The sequence below is a fragment of the Anolis sagrei genome, chromosome Y (assembly GCF_037176765.1).
Source record: "Anolis sagrei isolate rAnoSag1 chromosome Y, rAnoSag1.mat, whole genome shotgun sequence".
Taxonomy (NCBI): domain Eukaryota; kingdom Metazoa; phylum Chordata; class Lepidosauria; order Squamata; family Dactyloidae; genus Anolis; species Anolis sagrei.
Window position 1 is genome coordinate 17,956,272 of NC_090035.1, and position 22,318 is coordinate 17,978,589.

Consider the following 22,318-nt stretch of genomic DNA (forward strand, 5'->3'; position numbering starts at 1 on the left):
GCAGGCCAACATCACCCAGTTACGAGCAGCGCTTTTCTCCAACTCTAATTTTCCTTCATGATCCCCTTGGCCATTTTCCTTTTGACAACAACATGGTCACACGGGTATAAAGCATCAAGGAAATTCCACCCGCGGAGGTTTGATCTCTCAAAAAAAGTACTGTTCAGAAATTTCACTATGCCTCAAAGTAACAAATGCTATAAATTTGCTTTTTATGTTTTTGGCTGGTGCTTTATATCCTTTAAAGTGTCTCCTGCAAAAAAAAAAAAAAAAAAAGCGCCGAAGCTCAGAGTCTTCTCTCCATCTCTCTCTCATTCTTTTTAAAAAAGTGTTGAACTCCTGGGATTGAACAGTCAGGCTGCCTACCCCATCCTTCCGCCCCCGTCCCTGCAATAACTGGCAGATCCAGTGCATCGTTAAAGGCATCAGCCTACCAGCATTATTAGTTTGACATTCCGAATCGGAACAAGGAAGGCTGGAAACATTGATTGTTCCTCCTGAAAGTAAGGACCCCAACTAATCTCTGCAGCTTGGTCATTGTCATTAAACGAGAGCCTTTTCACCTCCGAGGTTTCCAATTCAAATCCAGTGCAGGTCATTTGATTTCGCCGTCTCTCTCTGTGCACGATATAAATCGGTAGCCTAAGTCCAGTCGCTAACAAATGAACCCTACTGCAATTGACACTAATTGGCTCCCTAGTCGTCTGTCTCAGCAGAGCAGCCAAGGATCAAGTGCAGTATAGTAAGTGGATCTGTCAGGGTCCCACCAGAACAGGGTTGGTGCACATTAATGGTGATATATGGGAAAGGGACTTTTGGCGTCGTGTTACCTGTCTGGTTTTATGCTGATTGGAGAGTGAAGGGCAGTGTAAATTTTGGATGATCTTTCATGTATGTTCACCCCACCCTAAAATTCTCCAGGCATTTTCTGAGCAAAACCAATCAGAAAAGCACCTTCAGAACCTGTCAAGGTTGACCTCGGGTGAAGAATCTTCCTCTTTTTAAGAAACTCTGGCAGCTCTTTCAAAATTCATTTGTCCTCCTTTGCTATGGAGCATACCTGAAATGGAAACTCCAAATTTGCTTTGGGAGCCTCTTTTTGTGATTTTTTAAAGGTTGGTTTTGGTGTCACAGGATTCTCCCATAGGGGTCTATGTGTTTTAACAAACTGTATTGAAGAGACCAAATCATGAATTGTGGTGTGCCTTTTTCCTCCATGGATGCCAGCTCCTGAGAAATGCTCTCTGAATTAGTTTGGCAGCTCTTGGAACTCCTGATTTTTTGAGGCTGCATTTGGTGGAAGAACATCCAATAGAGCTTTAAATGTTGTTTTGTTTGAGGTGTTAGTGGAACTTTATTCTCTTCTGCCTCAATGGACTTTAAACAGAAATAGCTCAGACTTATAGAGGTAAGATATTCAGATATCAAGGCTGGAAAAATGGGGATGAACAAGAATTTTTAAACTGGATTTTCTCATTCAAAAGCATGGCAAGTGTTGTATCCTTGAGGGATGTGTTCCAAGACCCTTGAGGATATGAGAAACCCTATAGTGGACCCTATATTTTGACTATACTTGGGCCTGACACACTATAGAATATCACTTGATAACCTAAAGAGGTTCACAAACACATCCAAAGGAGAATATATTTAGATCATGGGTATGTTAAAGCATGGATATCAAGTCTATAGATAAGGAAGCCTCACTATAGTATTCATACAATAGTAGTTGTCAGAAGAAATGTATTGTTTCTCATGGGTTTGGTGCTCAAATGATTCCACCCTTCATCATGGTGCATTTGTGGGTAGGCAAATCCAGGAGATTTTGATCCCAGATTCATCATCATCATCATCATCATCATCATCATCATCATCATCATCTGTATGCTATCTTTCCCCTAAAATTTAGACTCAAAGAGGTGACAAAACAAAGAGAACACAATACAAGTTTAAATACACATGAAACCAACATTAATATTGAGTTAAACTTCTCACAGTATTAAAGGGTAAACAGCAGTTCGAAAACCTGTACAGTTTGAAACAATATTGCACCCTCGTACAAGCACTTTCCTTAAAAGCCTTCAGTTCTAAAAGCCTATTTGATTTCTTGAAAAGAATCACCTTGCTATGTTTTTGGAGCCCAACACAGAGTGGTCCAGAATTGAGAGTTTAAATGTGTGTTATTTTTGAAGGTGATTAGCTGCCTTAGGATCCCTTGAGAAGAGATAGACTCTAATCAAATCCAATATAAGGACTTTATCACACCAACCTGGAATTCTGCAACAATCCCATTATTGCAGATCATAGAATCATAGAGTTGGAAGAGACTTCATGGGCCATCCAGTCCAACCCCTTCCCAAAAAGCAGGAAAAATGCATTCAAAGAACCCCTGACAGATGGCCATCCAACCTCTGTTTAAAAGCATCCAAAGAAGGAGCCTCCACCACACTCTGTGGCAGAGAGTTCCACTGCTGAACAGCTCTCACTGCTAAGAAGTTCTTCCTAATGTTCAGGTGGAATCTCCTTTCCTGTAGTTTGAAGCCATTGTTCTGTGTCCTAGTCTCCAGGGCAGCAGAAAACAAGCTTGCACCCTCTTCCCTATGACTTCTCCTCACATCTTAATACATGTCTCTTCTCAGCTTCTCTTCTGCAGGCTGAACATGCTCAGCTCTTTAAGCTGCTCCTCATTGGGATTGTACTCCAGATCCTTGACCATTTTAGTCACCCTCTTCTGGACACTTTCCAGCTTTTCAACATCTCCCTTAAAATTGTGGTGCCTAGAATTGGACACAGTGTGATTCCAGGTGTGGTCTGACCAAGGCAGAATAGAGGGATAGCATGACTTCCCTGGATCTAGATTCTATACTCCTACCATTGGCTTTTTTAGCCTGTATAAACAATACAATATACAGCATTTGCTACTCTGTGGTCCTCTAATCATGCTTCCAGGGACCCTCATAAACCTACCTTCCTGCACTACTCTGCTTCCTTTTTTTAATTTTAGTAAATTGTGCTATTTCAACATTAGGGTTTCAACATTAGGGAAAAAAGGCAAAGATATCTTTAAAACAAACAGCTTGGGAATATTGAGAAGGCAGGGGAGAAGGAAAAAGCAGGTGAATTCTGCTGACAGGGATTTATTGCACTAGGCCAGTGGTTCTCAACCTGTGGGTCCCTAGATGTTTTGGCCTTCAACTCCCAGAAATCCTAACAGCTGGTAAACTGGCTGGGATTTTTGGAAATTGTAGGCCAAAACACCTGGGGACCCACAAGTTTAGAACCACTGCACCAGCCAGTGGGAACAATGTAGAGTTGGGAGCGATTGTAGCAGGATGGTCCTGTTGTGATGCTCTTTTGCCTGCGAGATATGATAGAATCCTAATACTCCTTGCAGCACCGTTCAAGTAATAGCTGCTTGTTCCCTCCATTCCACAACATGCCATTTCAAAGGACATATTTTGAGCGAAAATGGAAGCCAAGTAATACATAAATATTGTGCCAAACTTTCAGCAATTCAGAGATTCAGTTAGTAGTGCTAATGTTGCTCCTGAAATGCTGCCCAGGTGAAATTTGGAGGTTCATCTTCTGATGTACCCACTTGACATAAAATGCATTTTCCTTAAATGCAGCAACATTTCTTGGCAGGAGCGCATATCTAGTAGTCACTGGATTTCTGTTGCCTAAAGCAGACTTTAGAGCATATTTGGAGCTGAAGTCTTCTGGGAACATAGCGGGAAGGATGAAAGGGTTTTACAAGGACTAGTAATATTTCTTAGGGGGGCTTTGCACATATGCGGGTATGGAAAAATATTGGCCAAAATTTTGTGCTAAGGACATAGGGCATAACTTTATGATAATCATTAAATGGTGGTTACACAATACCATGTCAAAGGAAATGTGCATACAGCATGAATCCATCAAATCGAATAGAACCATTCCACATTGGACAAAAATGCCCCTAGAATAATTTTTTCTATGCATAAATTCCCCTCAAAAAGTGTAGCCACTGTGTTACCTTTCTTTCCTTCCTCTTTCTTAATTTTTTTTCTTCATCTCAGAACCAAAATTCCATGCAATTTTTCCTTTAGTTCTGTGTTTCTCTCCTTCCTGTTGAGACGACAATCATTATATTTAATGACATCATTGGTGCCATTTAAATTTTCTACTCTCATATTTCCAGCCAAACATTGGCTTAAGAGTAAGATTTGTCCTACCATGAGAGAGGAATGAAAGAGCAGAAAGTTTTCTTGCATCCCAACAGAAATGTTATGTTGGGTTCTAACATTCCCTTAAGTATTTTTCCTTCTTTCCATTTCCCAATAATTGAATTGTAAACAGAAGTATCTGTTCCACTGTTTACCATTGACTTCGATATATACGGTCAGAAAAAAGTCATTCATTCCTGATTGAACTATTGAGTTCAGAGTCATCCATTTCTGCTTGGAGTATTGAACGAGGAGGGTGACAAAAAGACTTGATGTTTTCCTTCTTCAACAGCTCAGAGAGACAACAACCTCATTTTAGTCATTTTGGGTTCTAATGAGCGTTCAGACTCGATTTGCTCCAAAGCTCATTCATTGTACATTGTCGAATACAATGGATATATTATGTCGGCAGTTGTGCAAGTGGGCTTCCTCGAGTATCTTCATGTCAGATGTAGTGTCATGTTCTTCAATGATGTGCTTAATTCACTGGGATTGCAGAAATAGCTATTTCATGCTCTCTATTGCATAGTGGGACAATAAGTAATCCCATTTGAACATATGCCATCCCGAGTCCCTCTTCGGAGGTTGAGATAGGACAGAAAAGCCCAAAACAAACAAATAAACAAACAAATAAATAATATGCAGTGAATTGCTGATTGTCAATTTTCTACAGAAAGGTGGCATAGTACAATCACCATATAACTTCACGAAGGTAGATTTAGGACTTTATTGCACAGGGCTGCTAAAGTACAATTAGGATAGGATCAAAGTACTTGTTGATGGGACTTACTACACAACTTTGTAGCTATCCTGTGGTTGTACTGTGCTTGAATAATGACTGGATATTCTCTTTTGCTGGACAGGGAAAGCATCTCAATGAATTAAGTATTGTTGTTCTGCCACTTTTTCTTATGTGATAATGTCTTCTGCTGCAGTTCCAGTATTGCATAGAAGAGGAAGGTCTTGCAAAACTGTGAAACTTCATAGTATGACAAAATAAGGAGAGGGAAAATAGGAAGAGGGGGGGGGAGTGCCCATGTGCTAAGTAGGGCAAACATGTGTACAAAGAGCTGTGGAACAAAATACAGATCATGGGAATCCATATCAACAAAGTGAGATCATTGTGTAATTATGCAAAGGTGTGAAAGAAATAGTTTCAATACTGGGATGTTTCCACTTGCTGAAACATGATTGTAATGAGACAGCAGAGTGGTATGATAAAGGCCTAATGGTGTAATGCTAGAAAATGTCAATCATTTCCGCTACCTGGGCAGCCACATCTCCACAAAAGTTGACACTGACGCCAAAATGCAACAGCGTCTGAGCTTTGTGAGTGAAGCGTGTTTTTTTTTAATGAAGCAGCAAGTGTTCAGAGATCAGGACATTCATGGAGATACCATGATTCTTTCTACGCCTGTGAAACATGAACCATCTATAAACGTTGCTCTTGATTTCTGGAAAGATTTCATTAGCTTTGCCATCAAAAACTCCTGCCTGTCCCCTTCTTGGGAAAGGACAGGCAGACAAATGTCAGCATTCTGGAAGAAGCCATGACCACTAGCATTGAAGCAATGGTCCTTTGTCATCAACTTTGCTGGACTGGCCATGTTGTCTAAATGTCCAATCACTGTTTCCCAAAGCAGTTACTTTCATTTCAGTTCAAGAATGGAAAATGGAATGTCAGTGGAGAGGAAAAGAGATTGAAAGATGGGCTTAAAGCTTACCTTAAACATGTGTAATAAACACTAGGCTGAAAATCTGATTAAAAATTAAGCCCGGAAATTTGGATGGCCTCTACTTCGATTTGTAAAGGTTCAGAGGGGACCCATTCCAATTCATAATCCAAATCTCTGAAGCTTCTTAATTGCTTTGCTAAGATCAATCAGCGACAGTGGGGAAAATTTTGAGACTTGTTTCTCTGTCAGTTTTATGGCTATTAGGACGGTACACTTGTAGGCAACATTTACAACTTTAAGCCTGCCAAGTTTAATTAACTGGTCATTAACTTATTTTTGGGAAATATTTAAAGGTTTTTACAAATAATGTTTTTAAAAACCTACAAGAGGTATCCCCTTGAATTTCTGTTCAATGGAAGAACGTAAGCAGGGAATTGATCCTGCAAAGTTTCAGAAAGATTCATTCACCTACTAATTTTTAGGAATTTTTAAAAGTTGTTTCCATTAAAAATATTTTTTAAAAACTACAAGAAATATCCCCTCAAACTGTGGCACAGTGAGAAAACATCAGCAGAGCAGCAAGTTTGCCGAGTTTCGGAACAGTCTACTGATTTTAAAGAATTTTTTTTTCCAATTTAAGTACATATGATCAACCTACATTGGGGTTTTAAGGTGGGCAGTCCATTCTTCTGGCCTGAACTGAATTCTGGGAAATTTAGTTTAGGATGGGGCTTTTTGAATACTCTGCTACAGAGGTCCTTGCCTTCCCAAACTGTATTTCCCAGAATTTGTCTTGCACCAGAAAGACAGGTCTTCAGTTTGGAGATGGATCAGGTAAAGGAACAGAAATAAACAGAATTCTCAAAAAGTTATGATAAGTGCAAGTTTTAAGAAACACACAGAAACAGAACCAACCTCCAAAGAACATTCCTTTATCTTTCTCCTGCAAATGCCACAACAACAAAGTTACAGAGATGCTAAGGGCAGTAGACTACCTTTGAAGAAAGCCACATGATTTGGCTTTCTTTTTCTGATTGGCTGACGAGAAAAATCAACATGCAGCTTCCTGTCCCCTCCCATCATAGACAATTATGGACAAAGGAATATTACTTTGAAAAACAAAGCTTCAAAACAATACATCTTTATGAATCTCTCTGAAAGTTTTGGAGGCTTGTGTTTCGATTTATAAATTCTTCAGATGAGTCCATTCCAATTAGTAATTCAGAGATTCATATTTACAAATCATATAAATCTCTGAATTATGAAAGGGAGCTCTGAGGATTTGAACCCCCAATAATTAATAAACCCTGAGAACTGGGAAGCCCTGGCACTTGAGCATTCTAAGTGGAGGTCAGCTGTTACCAATGGTGCCATGTATTTTGAAGAGGCACCAATAGAGGGCGAAAGGGAGAAACATGCCAAGAGGAGGGAGGCCCATCAAGCAAACCCTTGTCGGGACCACCTTCCACCTTGAAATTTATGTCCTCAATGTGTAAGGCTTTCTGGATCCAGAATAGGTCTCTACAACAGACCGACTGCCATGACTCTACTCTTGGAAGACAACCATACTTGGCCATAAGTGATTGCCTCCAGACATAGATGATGAAGCCCTTCCATTTCATGATGGATCAGCAATCTCTTTCATTTGTGGTGTCTGCTATCCATCCATTAGAATACTTTGCAATGCAATTAAATGATCTTTAGCATTCCAATGCTAAATATTTTACATCCTTCCAAAAGGAGGACCCTCATCTGTGGCTAACAGGATTGGTATAATTTCATAATCTGTAGGATGGCAGAAGAAATTGTGATCTGATGGTTCTTCCCCAGATGATTTGTTCCTATTTTTAAAATAAAAGAATGAAGTGTTTTTTCATAAGCTGGCCCTGTTCAATTAATGATGTAGGAAGTACATGGAAGGATGGTAGCTGGCAGACCTTTTGACCCAGGTTGCTCCTGACTGTGACACCCACTGAGGGGTTGATGGGTTTGCTCCACTCCAGAGGATTCTGGACAATGCCAGGAATATGCAGGCAAAGGTTATGGAGTTCACGCTATTCCCCAAAATCAATGATTTGTGGCCAAATTCCGCTGGTCAACCTTCTTATTTTCTATTTTAGAAAAAGCAACCTTTGGCAAATACAGAGTGGAATTTAGCTGCTCAGTTTTAGGAAGTGGGCATTCTTCTCAAGTGTGTTCATAGTCACAAGGAAAATCCTTGGTTTTACTTTAGTTTTGCCATGGCCTTGGTCAGTGTTTCCCAAACTTTGGTCTTCCTAATGTTTTGGACTTCAGCTCCCAGAATTCTTCACTAATGGCCAACTGGTTGGGGCTTCTGGGAGTTGAAGTCCAAAAAAGTTGAAAGACCAAAGCTTGGGAACTAGTGATCTAGGGAAACAGCCAGGAGCCCATCATTTTTGCTTGTATGTTTGTCGACTACATTTTTTTAGAGCAGGGCAGTATAGATAACACTGGGTGGTGTAGAAAGGACATTGGGATCTACTTTTCAATAGTAGCAGCATAATTCTCCACAAATCTCACCAGGCAAAGGGAAATCACCCTGAGTCCCCTCGGGGAGATAGGGCAGGTTACAAATAAATAAATAAATTATTATTATTATTATTATTATTATTATTATTATTATTATCAGCCATCCCCTGCCAGGTGTTGCTGTGGCCCTGTCTGGTGATCTGGAAAATAATATATGTAATTTCTTTATGCTTGTGAGTAAACAGTATTTCTTGTTGTTTCTTTGTCAGTGTTGATGTCAGAAGGGTTGCCAAAGACCACCAGAAAACGCAGTATTTTCTGTTGGTCATGGGAGTTTTGTGTGGGAAGTTTGGCCCAATTCTATTGTTGGTGGGGTTCAGAATGCTCTTTGATTGTAGGTGAACTATAAATCCCAGCAACTACAACTCCCAAATGTCAAAGTCTATTTCCCCCAAACTCCATCTGTATTCATATTTGGGCATATGGAATATTTGTGCCAAGTTTGGTCTAGATCCTTCATTGTTTGAGCCCACTATGCTCTCTGAATGTAGGTGAACTACAACTCCAAAATTCAAGGTCAATGCCCACCAAACCCTTCTAGTGTTTGCTATTGGTCATGGGAGTCCTGAGTGCCATGTTTAGTTCAATTCCATTGTTGGTGGAGTTCAGAATGCTCTTTGATTAACTATAAATCCCAGCAACTACAACTCCCAAATGACAAAATCATTTTTTTAGTGATGGTTAGTAGGTGTCTTGTGGCTAAATTTGGCGGCAATATGTCCAACACATTTTGAGTTATGATGTCACTCAAAACAAACAGAGCATTTAGACAGATAGATAGATAGATAGATAGGGTGGAACCTGGACAGAACGAGGATTAAATCTGGAAATCTGTGTGAAGGCCTTACTTCTCTCCCTAAAGGAAATATCTGCAATAGTGAAGAAAGAGTAACTGGCCTTGTTTGCCCCATATATATGTTTCTTTGGTTTTGGGATCTGATGGCCATGGGCAGTTCTAAATTGTTTAGCTGCAAAGAACCTTAAAAAGTAATAAGATAAATCATAATACACAGAGCAAATAGATTTATTAGCCTCTAATGCAATTTATTTGCTTTTCATTAAACATTCTGATAGGGTCTTATTAAAGTACCATGTTTTATTTATCAGGCCGCCTCTGTGAATGGGCAAAAGGGGGATTTTTTTTAAGAAAGAGAGAGAGAGAGAGAGAGAGAAGGGAGAAAAGAACGAAAGAAAGAGGAAATCTATCAGCTTAGGGCATTTGCTGAATAACATGTTTACTGTGCTAGAAAAGAGAAGGAGTAGCCAGGGATACTTCTGTCAGAACAAGAGACTGCTTAAGGCAAAGAGAGAGAATGCAAAGAGGAGGGAGGAAAATGGGGGGAAAGTGGCAATAAGGGACTTCATTTCATATTAGGCTTTGGGTCCGTTTTCTTTTGTGTGTGCCTACTACTATATCTCGGCTTTTAATTCCCCCACTCCTCTCCTTTTTCCCCCCTTTTCTTTTTGCATTATAAATTAATTTGTGCTGTTCAGTGTAGCAGTGATATCTGAGTTGCTCCAGCTTACGATATATACTGCAAAGGCATGGACGTCCACAGCGCATGAAAGAAAACCCTCTTTTGTAAGTCTCTGGTTTATTTATTTATATAGATAGATAGATAGACATATGATTTTGTTTAGCCATTTCGTAACAGGGTGTTGGGGAGCGGAGGTGGTGCAGGCTTGTTACGAGAGCTCTCTTTCAATGGGGAGGGAATCTTTGGCTTCCCAAAGGCCCCTTTTTCCAAGCCATGTGGGTGGGGTTCCTGCAGCAAGATTGCTATAGATGTGCCCCCTTTTCTTTAAGGAGCTTTCCCCAATGTTGCCATGTTTGCAACTCTCAGGTTGTAACAGCTAATGACTTTTCAAGTTGAGAGCTGTTTGTCAGAATATCAAAGAATCCTCTAGCGACCAGTTTGCATTTTAGCTAAATGGGGGCTTTGTGGGGGAGGGAATGGGGTCCCTATTTAAAAAAGGTTGTGTTCTCCCATTAGTATATCAAGCACAGAGAACACAGAGTGCAACGAATGGCATTGATGAAATTTCTGTGTACATTTATTATTCTTGAGCCTTCTTCCAAATGTTTTGTGCCACTTGGTATACATTTTTAGCTTCCTCTTCTTTGGCATCTTACTTTCTTTAAAGTTCCATCCCCGGTGAATATTTCAAAAGTTTTTTTGTGCCTCTCTCTCTCTCTCTCTCTCTTTTCCCCCTCTTTAAAAGACAACTTTAAACATGCAAGGGGAATCCTGAAGTAAATTCTTGAGGGTTAAGCTGCCTTATGGAAGAATTAATAATGCAGGAAAATTGTCAAATTCCATTTTGAAGAACACTGGTATCTTTTTTGCTGCATCGTCATAGGACGGAGTGGGGGAGGGGGAGAGGGAATTTGACCTCAAGGACAAGTTTGGAGCAGAAATGGTTTAATTTGCAGATCACATCCTTTTTTTATTGCATGAGGACTAACTAGATTGACTAATGAATAATTATTGCTCCATAAAATAAAAAAGGGGAGGGAGGCAGTCAGCAATGGCTGCATACTAATTCTGGGGAGGCACATGGCGCTCTCTTAAGTAAAAAAGTAAACATGCGATTCCCTCCCAGGGACTTCAAGGGCTGTTTGCTCATGTAACCCGACACAGTCGCCTCTTGTAATGGGCTGTCCTTCTGACACATTTTATTGCCATAAAATGATATGCTGATACATGCATATGATCTGGCCATATGTGTGTGTGTGTGTGTGTGTGTGTGTGTGTGTTATGATGTATGTTTGTGTGACTGAGGAAGAAGAGGGCAGAGGAGGAGGAGGAAAAAAAGACTCTACCACACTATGCACATATTCTTAATCTAATTGCCTAAAGCAATTTATTATTATTTCTATTCTTCTTGTTGTCTTTATTTTTAAAAAACTGTTCCTGTGAAAATGAAGGTTGTGGTACAAAGTGCAAGAAACTGGGAATTGCAATTTGTGTGTGTGTGTATGTGTGTGTGTGGATAAAGAGAGAGAGATACACACATATATATTTCAAAAAGCATTGAAATTTGAGTCGCTATATTATTCTCTTTGTTTCTTCTCTTTTTCCATCAACCCTCACTTATAAAAATTGAATCATTTTCTCTTTATGTACAATTCCTATGAGAGCTTAATATTGATAATAGTAATAATAATAATGGTGTTATTATTGCAATTAGTATGTAGCCTAGCCATTCTTTTTCCTGCTCTTGTGTGGAGATGCCGGGTTGCATTCCTGATGCAAAACGGCTCGGGATAAATCGGAGTTCAAGCTTCTTGCACAAATCAGGCATGCAAAGTCCATCTGGGTGCATATCTGGAGGCAAACCAGCCCGATAGATAGCTAGTGATCAAAGATAGGTGGATAGATAGATTTTGAGAGTGTTTAACTTTCTATGTACTCTCCATCTTTGCCTTGTGTCTCCACAGGCACCTTTCCATCTTGACTCTTCTGGAGAAAAGGGATCCCCTTTCTGTTTGTCAGGTGTGGGTCTCTTGGGGGGGGGGGGACTCGAGAGGAGGGGTATCATTGGTGGTGAATCATAACAGGCTTTTTGGTCCCAGCTGGACAGCGACATTAATTGCCCAAACCCTCATGGCTGTATACGATGCTCCTCTTTCTCTCCCGCTCTCCTTCTCTATCCTCCCCGGGGATTGTTTTAATTTGAATTTTGGTGAGTGGTAAAGAGACCCTGCCCGGACTAGGACCCATTTGACAAATGAGCAGCGCCGTATAGCATCCGTCGTGCCAGAAGGAGTCTCCCTATGAGAATCCCTCTCTCGCTCTGCCTCTTTCTCAGCCTCTGTACCAGAGAGCAGCTTTCAATGTGGAGAAAACCCTTCACACGCCGAATGTCACCAAAGGGGAGTTTTCAGTCGCTCGGTGTAGTAGGAGCTGGAGGCGGCTTTTTTTTTCTCGCTTATTAAATCCATCCCCTCCTCCTTTCACAGTCCTTCTTCTGTCCCTTTCCCCCTCTTTTGTTGACTTGTCTGTTTGCGGGTGGGGTTTAGCCGTTGGCAGAAAGAGGCCCCATCACTGCCAATACCCACATGCACCGCAATGTCTCCCAAGGCCTTGTCCTGACCAAGGCATGTAGGGCTTTGAGCAGCCAGATCTGGGGTAGTGAGAACCTAAAAGAGCCCCAGGCAGACCCGTGAGTGTGTGGGGGACCCTGGAGACATTTCTCTCTTCTTTTGGTTCTATGTGCTTAAAGAGAACACCTCTGAGGCGGCAGCAAGAAAGGGTTGGTGGCAGTGTGGTGTTGGTGGGGGGGGGGGGGGGGGTGGGAAACAGAGAAAGAGCAAGGGATTGAGAGAGAGAGAAACAAATAACCCATCTTGCCCGGGTGAGTCAGGACCAACGTGTTCACATGCAAGCCCCGTCAGTTGTCCTACGTCGAGTTCAGAGCAGCAACATGCAACAACCGATCACGGGGACAACCTGCGTGGCACTTCCGAATGTCAGCATGTGTCCTCAGCTGTCCTGTGCCTTGACTTTTATGTACTTACAGCAGGTAAGTCGGCGCAACTTTTCCTTTGCCTCTCTTCCTCCTGTCTTTCTCGTTCTCTGTCTCTCTCGGTTTGGTCATTCCCGCTACTTGTCACTGTATTGTCTGTACCTCATGGAGTGGAAAGAGCTTTCTGCCTGAATGGAATGTGTAATTGTCTCTCTTTCTTTCTCTCTCTCTCAATCTCACGCGCGTACGTTTTGTGTGCTCCTTTGTACGGCAGCGTTTGAATAATCCAAATTTTTCATTTCTGCAAAAAAGTGCTCTTCTGATACTATGTTTAGTGGCATCACTTGCTATCTTGTGATACCAAAATTTGGGAAGTTTTACAGTGTATCTGTCTCTCTTTTACCCTCCCTCCTACCTCCGCCTGGCTTTTCTGTGAACAATTGCTATGTTGGATTCCTAAAGACATTGCTTTGTTAAGGGATGCAGGATTTCTGTGACACCAAATCTAGACAATATTTGTGTGTGTATGTGTGGAAATGAAAATACTTAACCTTCTCCCAGTTCTCCCTCCCCCCCCCCCCCCCCCGAGTATTAAATGATGTTCCAAAGTTTAAACCTCTTCATGCAAATTATGGCATGTGAGGTCTTTGTTGAAATAAGATGCAGATGGAGGACAAATAAAAAAAGGAAGAAGCATGTTTTCAATAAAACTATAGAACTTGATTAGTTTAGATTATGAGTGATTGTAAATTGGTGACCCCCATCTGGGCATTTGCAAATGGGCATTGTGTTGGGGGAATTTCCGTCTGGGGCAGATAGGATGTGAGCATCTCCACCTTAAGTTATTTTAAGCATCTTATTCTTATTTTCGCTCACTTTTTTTTTACTTAGGCATTTTTTTCAAGTCCATTGCTCCATTTCTCATGAAATCACACACACACACAAAGAGAAAGACTTGCATCCTGCTAACACTCAGCATTCAAGTCCCTTTACTCAGAGGTAAATCCCATAGCAATCAGGAAAGGTTTTCTCCCTGGCAAATGTGGTAATCCTCAAAGTGTCGGCATCTCAAGGCGCCCCGGTTTCTGCTCAGAATTTGTATTGTCATGTATAGTTTTGTGAGTAATAAGCTAAGCCTGGCATGAGAGAGAGGATGTGCGGTGGATTTTAAAAGCAAGATTAAAACATATTGTCATGCAAATGTGATTAATTGCATTTATTCTGTTGAGAATGCCATCTCCCCCCCCTCCTCCCCCTTTATGTGTTTACTATGGCTCAGCTGAAGCGTACGGTACAGTGGCGTTTATCTATTAACAGTCAGCTACTATGCTAGTTTAGATGTCACACAGAGAATTGCACCGAGCAATGCTTCCTTGATTGCCTCTTTTATTTGATGTTTAATTTTTATAATCCAAATCCAAAAGAAATATATATATATATATATATATTCCTAATTTCTAGGGATGCCTCATCTTGCTTAAAATAAAACCAGACAGATGGCATGCCCTGATGTGTCTTTTAAAAGGTGGGCAATTACAGGAAAGCCTTGTGTTTGCAAACAAATTGAAGCTGCTCCGGTGGATTTCTCTCGCATGCATCTAGGACTCTGGGCTGGGAATTGACTCTGGCATCAAGAAACAAAACTGTATATTAAAAAGGTTCATGTCTACGGACTAGCATATGGATGTATGTGGGAGGGTGTCATGTGCTCACAATTAAAATTAGCCTTAAGCCTATCGGATCTAGTTTAAAGGGGGGGGGGGAGTCTTAATTTAAAATCCCATTCTTGCTGACTTGCCTTCTGTGTATGTCTATTAAAACAAATGGCTTATGGGGTATATCTTTAAAGATGTATGTCTTTCTGCATGGATGTATTAGAGGAACAAGAGATGAAAGAAGGGCAGTGAAGGAGGAAGATAGAAAAAAGGAGGGAGAAGGGGGTAAGAAAGAGAAGGAGGGAGGGAGGGAGGGAAGGGGGAGTGTTTCCTTCTATTGTTTAGTGAACTTTTAAAAAGGTACCATTTAACATACCAGCTTGTGAAAAGTCGACTGTGACCAAAGGTGAGAGGTCAAGCGTGCCCCACAAGGAGCCGCTAAAGGATTACATAAATACTAGGTCAGGCGGTGAAGGGGGGAAAGGGGGTGAGGGGAAGAATCTCTTCCCTCTGTGTTGAACTGCATGAGCTGTGTGCAATCATTGTCTCCCTTCCGCCATGCATTCCTGATGTAAGGAAATCCATGCAGGCAGATGATGGTTTGGAAGTGGTGCGTCCAGGGGCGCCTATCCTGCTGTAGGCAAGAGATGAGGAGCCACCATCATGCCTGTCCAAATGTATTGTCCCCTGAAGATCCCCCCACCCAAATTCTCACAGAGTTCCCTCCGAAGTGTGGAATGGGGTGCCATTAATTTTTCTCACCCTTTTCACTTCCTTCTTATAAAATTATACACACACTCATACAGAAGACATGTTTCACAATGTGGCAATGAGCACCCTATGATGAAGTTCAGGCTACATGGGTAAGGAAACTCAAGGTTTGTCCAGTCACTTTAAAAATAACTCCAAAGACTACATGATACTAAACATATTTGACTCACGTTGTTCTTGCATTTATGAAAAAAATAAATATTATCTTAAATTATATATTTATCACATGTGATACTTGGGTTTCTTGCTCTCCTCATTCTTTTCCTATTCTCCTCCTCCTTCCTGTCCTCCTCCTTTTATTTCTTCTTCTTCTTTCCCGCCTTCTCCTCCTCTTCTTTCTCTTCCTCCTCCTCTTCCTCCTCCTCCTTATTTTTCCTCTTCTTCCCCTTCCTCTTTCGCTTATTTCTTCTTCTTTCCCTCCTTCTCCTACTATTCTTTCCCCTCCTCCTCCTTCTTTTTCCTCTTCTTCCCCTTCCTTCTCCTCTTATTTTGTCTTCATTCCCTCCTTCTCTTCCTCTTCTTTCTCTTCCTCCTCCTTCCTCTTCCCCCTCCTTCCTTTTCCTCTTCTTCCCCCTTCACCTCCTTTTATTTATTCTTTTTCTTTCCCTCTTCCTCCTCTTATTTATTCTTCTTCTTCCTCTTCCTCCTCCTCTTCTTTCTCCTCCTCCTCTTCTTCCTTCTCCCTCCTTTTCTTCTTCTGCTTTTCCCGCTCCTCTTATTTATTCTTCTTTCTCTCCTCCTTCTCCTCTTCTTTCTCTTACTCCTCTTCTGCCTCCTCCTTTCTTTTCTTCCTCTTCCCCCTCCTCCTCTTTTTTCTTTTTTCTCTCCTCCTCTTCTTCCTCCTCCTCCTTCCTTTTCTTCTTCTCTCCCCTCCCCCTCTTTGTCTTCTTCCTTCTTTTCCTTGTTTTTCTCCAGCCAAAGAGTGCTGGGGGGGGGGGGAGAGAAAGAATAAATTGTATAAGAGAAAATCTTGCTCTTTGGGAATACATATTTCCCAATTAGATTCGTGGCAGAATATCTGGGTAGGGAGGGGTAAAAGCCCATGCCCTCCTCCCCCCTTCCCCCATATACTTTATTGCTGAGGATTGCGTAGCCCTAACTAGATGTCGCTCACATTCTTTTGCTGAAATGTCGACCTGGGTCTCTTTCTCCCAAGCCTGTTTGCTAGTGATCTGCCTTGAGTAACACTTAACAAAATTTGGAATGCCTCTTCCACTCCCTCCAAATCAATAACTTGAAAAGCCACACCCATTCTGCACAACTTTTTTGCATTCCTCCACAACTTAGTGGCATTCCACCACAAAAGCAAAACTTGCTAAAATAAATACAACACACACTTTTTATTTTATATCAATTACTAGCTGTCCCCTGCCATACATTGCTGTGGGCCAATCTGTGTATAAGTGTTGTGTGTGTGTGTATTTGTGTACATGTGTATATACGTGTGTTTGCATTTATATATATGGTTTTGCTTTTTAAGTCTCTTCCACTGTGTTTTTCAGAATTTTTATGTGTGATGGTCACTTGTTGGCATGATAGGTGTATTGTGTCCAAATTTGGTGTCAATTTGTTCAGTGGTTTTTGAGTTATGTTACTCCCACAAACGAACATTACATTTTTATTTATATAGATGAAGTATGCACCTTCTCAGAAGTTGAAATAGGCAAATGCATGAGTCAGCGGGTTGTTTCCTTCTTAATTAGAAAACAGACATTTTTCTCCCCAACTATAGTTTCCTTTCATTTCTCTTTCAATGAAAAAAAGAAGAAGTCTTAGACTCCCTCATTGAAAAGGTGTTTGCCTACTCTCCTGTATAACAGTAATTTATTTCTTGATGAACCCATTCAGTTTATAGGCTCTCTGTTCCTTAGCTGAAATATCTTAAAAGGTCACAAAATAGGGGTGCCCCCCCCCCCACACACACACACTAATGGCAAATTGTGTTTTGCAAGTACTGTGGAGAAATTCTTACAGCCCCTAATAGTGTCCTTGTTGTATTTTTGATGGTGCACAACAATTTATATTGATATCTTAGAAAACTGGGAAGAAGAAATTGTTAAATCCCGAAACCTGAACTTAAGGCTTTGCCTGTATTATAGATCAAACGTTCCAAAAAGGTGAGAAAGGGAAGTAATGCCAAAGACTGATGTTGACATCCATCAAAAGAGTCTGTTCCAACAGCTTATGAGGCAGTTGTATCAAGTGTAGCATGAACATTTATCAAGTGTAGTACTAAATATCCTCAAGCGTAGTAGTAAATTTGTAGCTAAATCCTATGAATATTTGACGGACTTCATAGGGGGTTAACTCTGTATTGGGTCAAGAGGTTTTAGGCTTGGACGTCGGTTTTAGGATATCATATATGGGAATAGTGCCTGTACAGTGTAAATAACTGTAGAAAAGAGCATTATGGAGAACAAGACTGGCTAGGATTTGCAAAGCCCATTGTTGAAGTTTGGGATTCAGATATAGCTTACTAGAAACCTTATATTTCTGCAGCATAAGATTAGAAGATCCTTTGATTTCAGAAATCCTGGTATTCCTTTTTAAAAGACACCATTTTAGCCAACCCTATCTCTTATTTTTTGGAGGTACGATTTTGGCATCTCTAAGTAGGGAGAACTCTGAATTGCTTTCCTTTGAGATAATTTTGACATCTTAAATTGATTTGACTTTGGAGAGCCAACCAGCAAAACCAAATCACATTGAGGGGGCTTAAAAGATCAATTGCACTTGAGTGTGATACAGTGTTTTTTCCACTTCCCTTGTTTTGCAGCACAGTGTTAACTCCTTGAATAAGGATTCAGTTCAACAGTCAGGAAAGATTCCCCTACTTTACAAGGGATCAAAAAGGTGCCTGGTTTCATTCCATCCAGTCAATGTGCCATCAGAAAGAGTTAACAAAGGCAACGGTTGCAGCTATTTACTGTTTATTTAGTACAATTTTTAAACACGTCATAAAATGAGTTATTCTTGGCACTTTGTGATTCAGTTATGAACAAGCAACATGGTGCAGAAACACAATAAATCAACAAAATCCAACACAGTATTGTGGGGGGGGGGGGGGGGGCAACAGCAGCATAGGTATGATGACAACATGATAAAAGAGAGTCAACCATCATGTGCAAAAGAGCTTCCCCTAAGTTTTCTGTTTCATAAAAAATGAATGCACCAGATCTTGAATTATGAAAAATATCAACATCTTACAAATGCCTCATTGAGAAGAAATGTCAATGTGACAATGAAAAGATAACGATTTATCAAAGGACGTCATTTCAAAGTTGGGAAGACAAGGGTTGCCACCACAACACAACAATACCACAACAACAGCAAGAGCAAACACATGTTGCTTTTTCTCCACAGATTAAGTGGGCCTAATGAGTGATACACATACTTGATGTTTTGTATTTGTGTGAAATGTGACTTCAAGTTGTTTTCAACTTTTGGTGACTCTACAGTCAACCTATCATGGTGTTCTTTTTGCCAGATTTTTTAAGAGGAGTTGTATCACTGCCATCTTCTGAGAGGCTATGACTTGACCAAGATCACCAAATGGGTTTCCATGGCTGAGTGGGCAATTGAGCCCTGGTCTTCGAGAATTGTAATCCATACACCATCCTGGCTCCCCTATAGGTTATGTTAGGAAGCCCCAAACTATTTTTGCTACCACTATGTCATGTTCTTAAGTTTCCGAAAGCTCTCCTAAAATTATTATTTCAAAGAAAAGAGCACAAAACCACTAGAGAAAACCATCAAAGCATTGGACAACCTCCATCCACCTTCAGAATGATTTTCAGGAGCTAGAAAAAGTGGAAATCATTTACAGATGATTTTCAGCCCTCAAATAGTAATTGTGTGGCCTATCACAAAGGTCCATAGGTATGCTCACCTATCAAAGCTGCCCATCTTTACCTTCAGGCTTGGGAAGATGTATGCAGAAGAAGGTGGCCCTTGGATGAATTGTCTCATAGATTAAAGCCTCCACTTTGAACTGGAAATTGACTACTAAAATATATAGATTACTGTAATGCGTTCTTCATGGAGCTCCCTTTGGAAACTCTTTGGAAACTTCAGCAGATCCAAAAGGACATAACTTAGCTGTTGACTAAACATGTTGGTTACAGAGTCTGTGTGTATGTATCTCCCCCTATTGAACAGGTTCACTGGCTATCAGTCTGTTTCTGAACACAATTCAGAATGCTAGTTACAACCTTTTTAAAGCCCTATGTGGTTGGGTCCAAACTATCTGAAACACCATATCTTCCTATTCTTGACATCTCAAGTTTTAATACTTTCAGGGAAGATATTTTGGTCTCTCTGTCTTCATAGGAATGCTTAATAAGGACACAGAAGGACCTTCTTGATGGTTGATCCCAGGTTTTGGAACCCCCTTCCATGGGAAGTCCACTTGGCTCCTTTCTGTTGGCAGATGAAGATCTTTTTGGTCAGGCAAAATGATATATTTCAATTATATAGAGCAGTATGTGTGAAGAGAGCCATTGTAGTGTTGTGATTGGATTGTGACTCTGAATTTGATTTTTGCTCAGCCATGAGTGACCAACTGCAAATCTCACATTCTCAGCCTAATATGAAGATAGTGGCAAACCTCTTCTGAGCAAATTTGGCCATGGAAATCCATGGAGGGCTAAGATAGATACAATGTGAAGGTACACAACAATGAAATATGTGTGAATGTGTATCATGCATTGTATTTTACATTTTTATTAGTAATCATGTTTTGAATGGGAGAACCAATGGGACATAGTGGTTTAAGCATTAGACCCTGGAAAGCAGGGTATGATTCCATGGTTCTTACCACAAAAACCCATATGGCCAGAGACCCAGAAGGGATCATTTTAGGGTTGCCATAAGTCAAACACAATTTAAGGTATGCAACATGTTTAAAATATTTTTAAGCAAAGGGGGAAGAGTGGTTTTTTAAAAAAATGCTCTGTATCAAAAGTCTTGCAGACATATCCTCTGGACTGGTGGAACTTTTCAGAAGCAATTCCATTTCCTAGCACAGCCATGGCATCATCGATATCATAAGATTGGTAAAGTTTTCCCCACTTAATGATGATGCATGCGGTTTGTTTTAAATAGTGAAGTGATTTGTACAAAGGGTAATTCTTCTTAAATGGAGCCATTTCTCATGCTGGACACTAGCAGATCGAAAGCAATTGAACTGAAACTTCAATATCAACCTGTTTTGTCTTTAACTAGAAAGTAGTTTGTGGCATAGATAGTGACTCCAGAAAGCAGTTTTCCTGCTGGAGAGAACTTTCTTTGCCTGTTCAGGATTAGCCTTGTATAATTCTTGAGTGGACTAGCTTTAAAAAAAAAAACAAAGCAAGACAAAACAGGCCGGGCTCTAATGTTCTAACTTATTAGCCAGTTTTGCATAAGTCATATTTCTTATGGCATTCATTAGGCATTCATTTTTCCCTCCTTCAGAACTGTATTGTCTCTCTGTCTGGAAACCAGAGCTGCCACTAAATGTTACTTGAAATGAAAATACCAAGTTTGATAGTATCTCTGGGGCTAAACATATATTCTAGCCTTGTCTACATACATGGCCAAAATAAAGTAGACTCACAGCTCAGATGCTTCAGGGAGTCCACATGATATATGGCTGGAATTGCAGCAGAATCAAGCTATTAAAGTCAATGGAAGATAAGATTTCCTGGAAGCTCCAGAGTGATTGCAGAGTTTTGAAAGTATCGGCATCTGGATCATGTAGGACCTAATTTGCTACCCATATGACCAATAGATCACCACTGCATTGCCACCAGCAAGCAGCTTCCAGAGCCTTGTTGATGACACATTTCGAGTGATGTCACTTCTAATGCTGAGCCATGTGATCAAAAATGGGTAATCACCAGGAAGCTTCTGGAAAGGAGTTGTGTGCTGGCCATGATGCAGTGGCCTCCTTGGACCAGCAAGCATGTTGACAGCCAAAGGGCTCTGGCGAAACTCCTAAGCTTCATCAGAGCAGCTCCACAGCCCTTTAAACCAGATTTACTCAGTACTTCAGCAGGCAAATCCTTGTCCCCTGAAAGTATCCCACAAAGCCTGTGTCCTTTCTGTCTCACTGACCCTTATCTATGGAACTTATTTTTAGGGGCTAAATACATGTTCACCAGAAAGGATTTCAGGGATAAAGTCCAATGAAGGGAAAATGAGGGAATCTCTGTGGCATCGATGCAAAAGGTGTTATTTGTGCCCAAGGAAAGCATACCGAGACCTATGAGTACTTATGTGGAACTAAAATGAAGGTTAAATTCTGACTCTTTCTAATATTCAGCAATGGGTGGATATCAAGAGCATGGGAACCATTTTATTTCCATAGTTTTGGGGAACCTGTGATTTATTTCTCCTGCATTGATGGAAAACAAAGTAGCTTTTCTACTTAAGCTGCACAGCTTTGCTCAGAAAATGGCATGTGTTCCTACAAAGTGTTCAGGTTCCAGCACATTGTGTCTCCTTTATATATTTACACTCTTGTTGTCTATGGTGATTCCATTCAGATGTCTTGTCGGTGTGGCATTTGTTCCTGAGATTCCGTCATAACTAGTATAATTAGTCATCATTATCAGTCATAAAGAGCCCCCGGTGGTGCAGTGGGTTAAACCGCTGAGCTGCTGAACTTGCTGACTGAAAGGTCATTGGTTCAAATCTGGGGAGCAGTGTGAGCTCCCGCTGTTAGCCCCAGCTTCTGCCAACCTAGCAGTTCCACAACATGCAAAAGTGAATAGATCAGTAGGTGCCACTCCGGCAGGAAGGTAACAGCGCTTCATGTGGTCATGCCAGCCACATGACCCGGCTCTTTGGCTTAGAAATGGAGGTGAGTAACAACCTCCAGAGTCAGACACAACTGGACTTAATGTCAGGGGAATGCCTTTATCTTTACCTTTTATCAGCCATCTTCATCATCAGTCATAATCATGCCAAGAAAATCCTATGATCCAGTTGCTGTAATTTGGATTCAATCTGA

General features: G+C 40.8%; 1 protein-coding gene across 13 annotated transcripts in view; it reads left to right on the plus strand.

The window, feature by feature from the left end:
• Nucleotides 1–22,318, plus strand: part of LOC137095529 (RNA binding protein fox-1 homolog 1) — a 1,101,487-nt gene that overhangs the window by 759,247 nt on the left and 319,922 nt on the right. For 4 of the 13 annotated variants that reach the window (XM_067462297.1, XM_067462299.1, XM_067462300.1 and 1 more), the window contains exon 1: nucleotides 12,712–12,955. The exons of the other annotated variants lie outside the window; for them this stretch is intronic. In XM_067462297.1, the coding sequence (XP_067318398.1) occupies nucleotides 12,812–12,955 (144 nt within the window). In that variant the 5' untranslated portion in view covers nucleotides 12,712–12,811. Of the gene's footprint in view, nucleotides 1–12,711; nucleotides 12,956–22,318 lie in introns of those variants that run through there. 13 annotated transcript variants of the gene reach the window in all.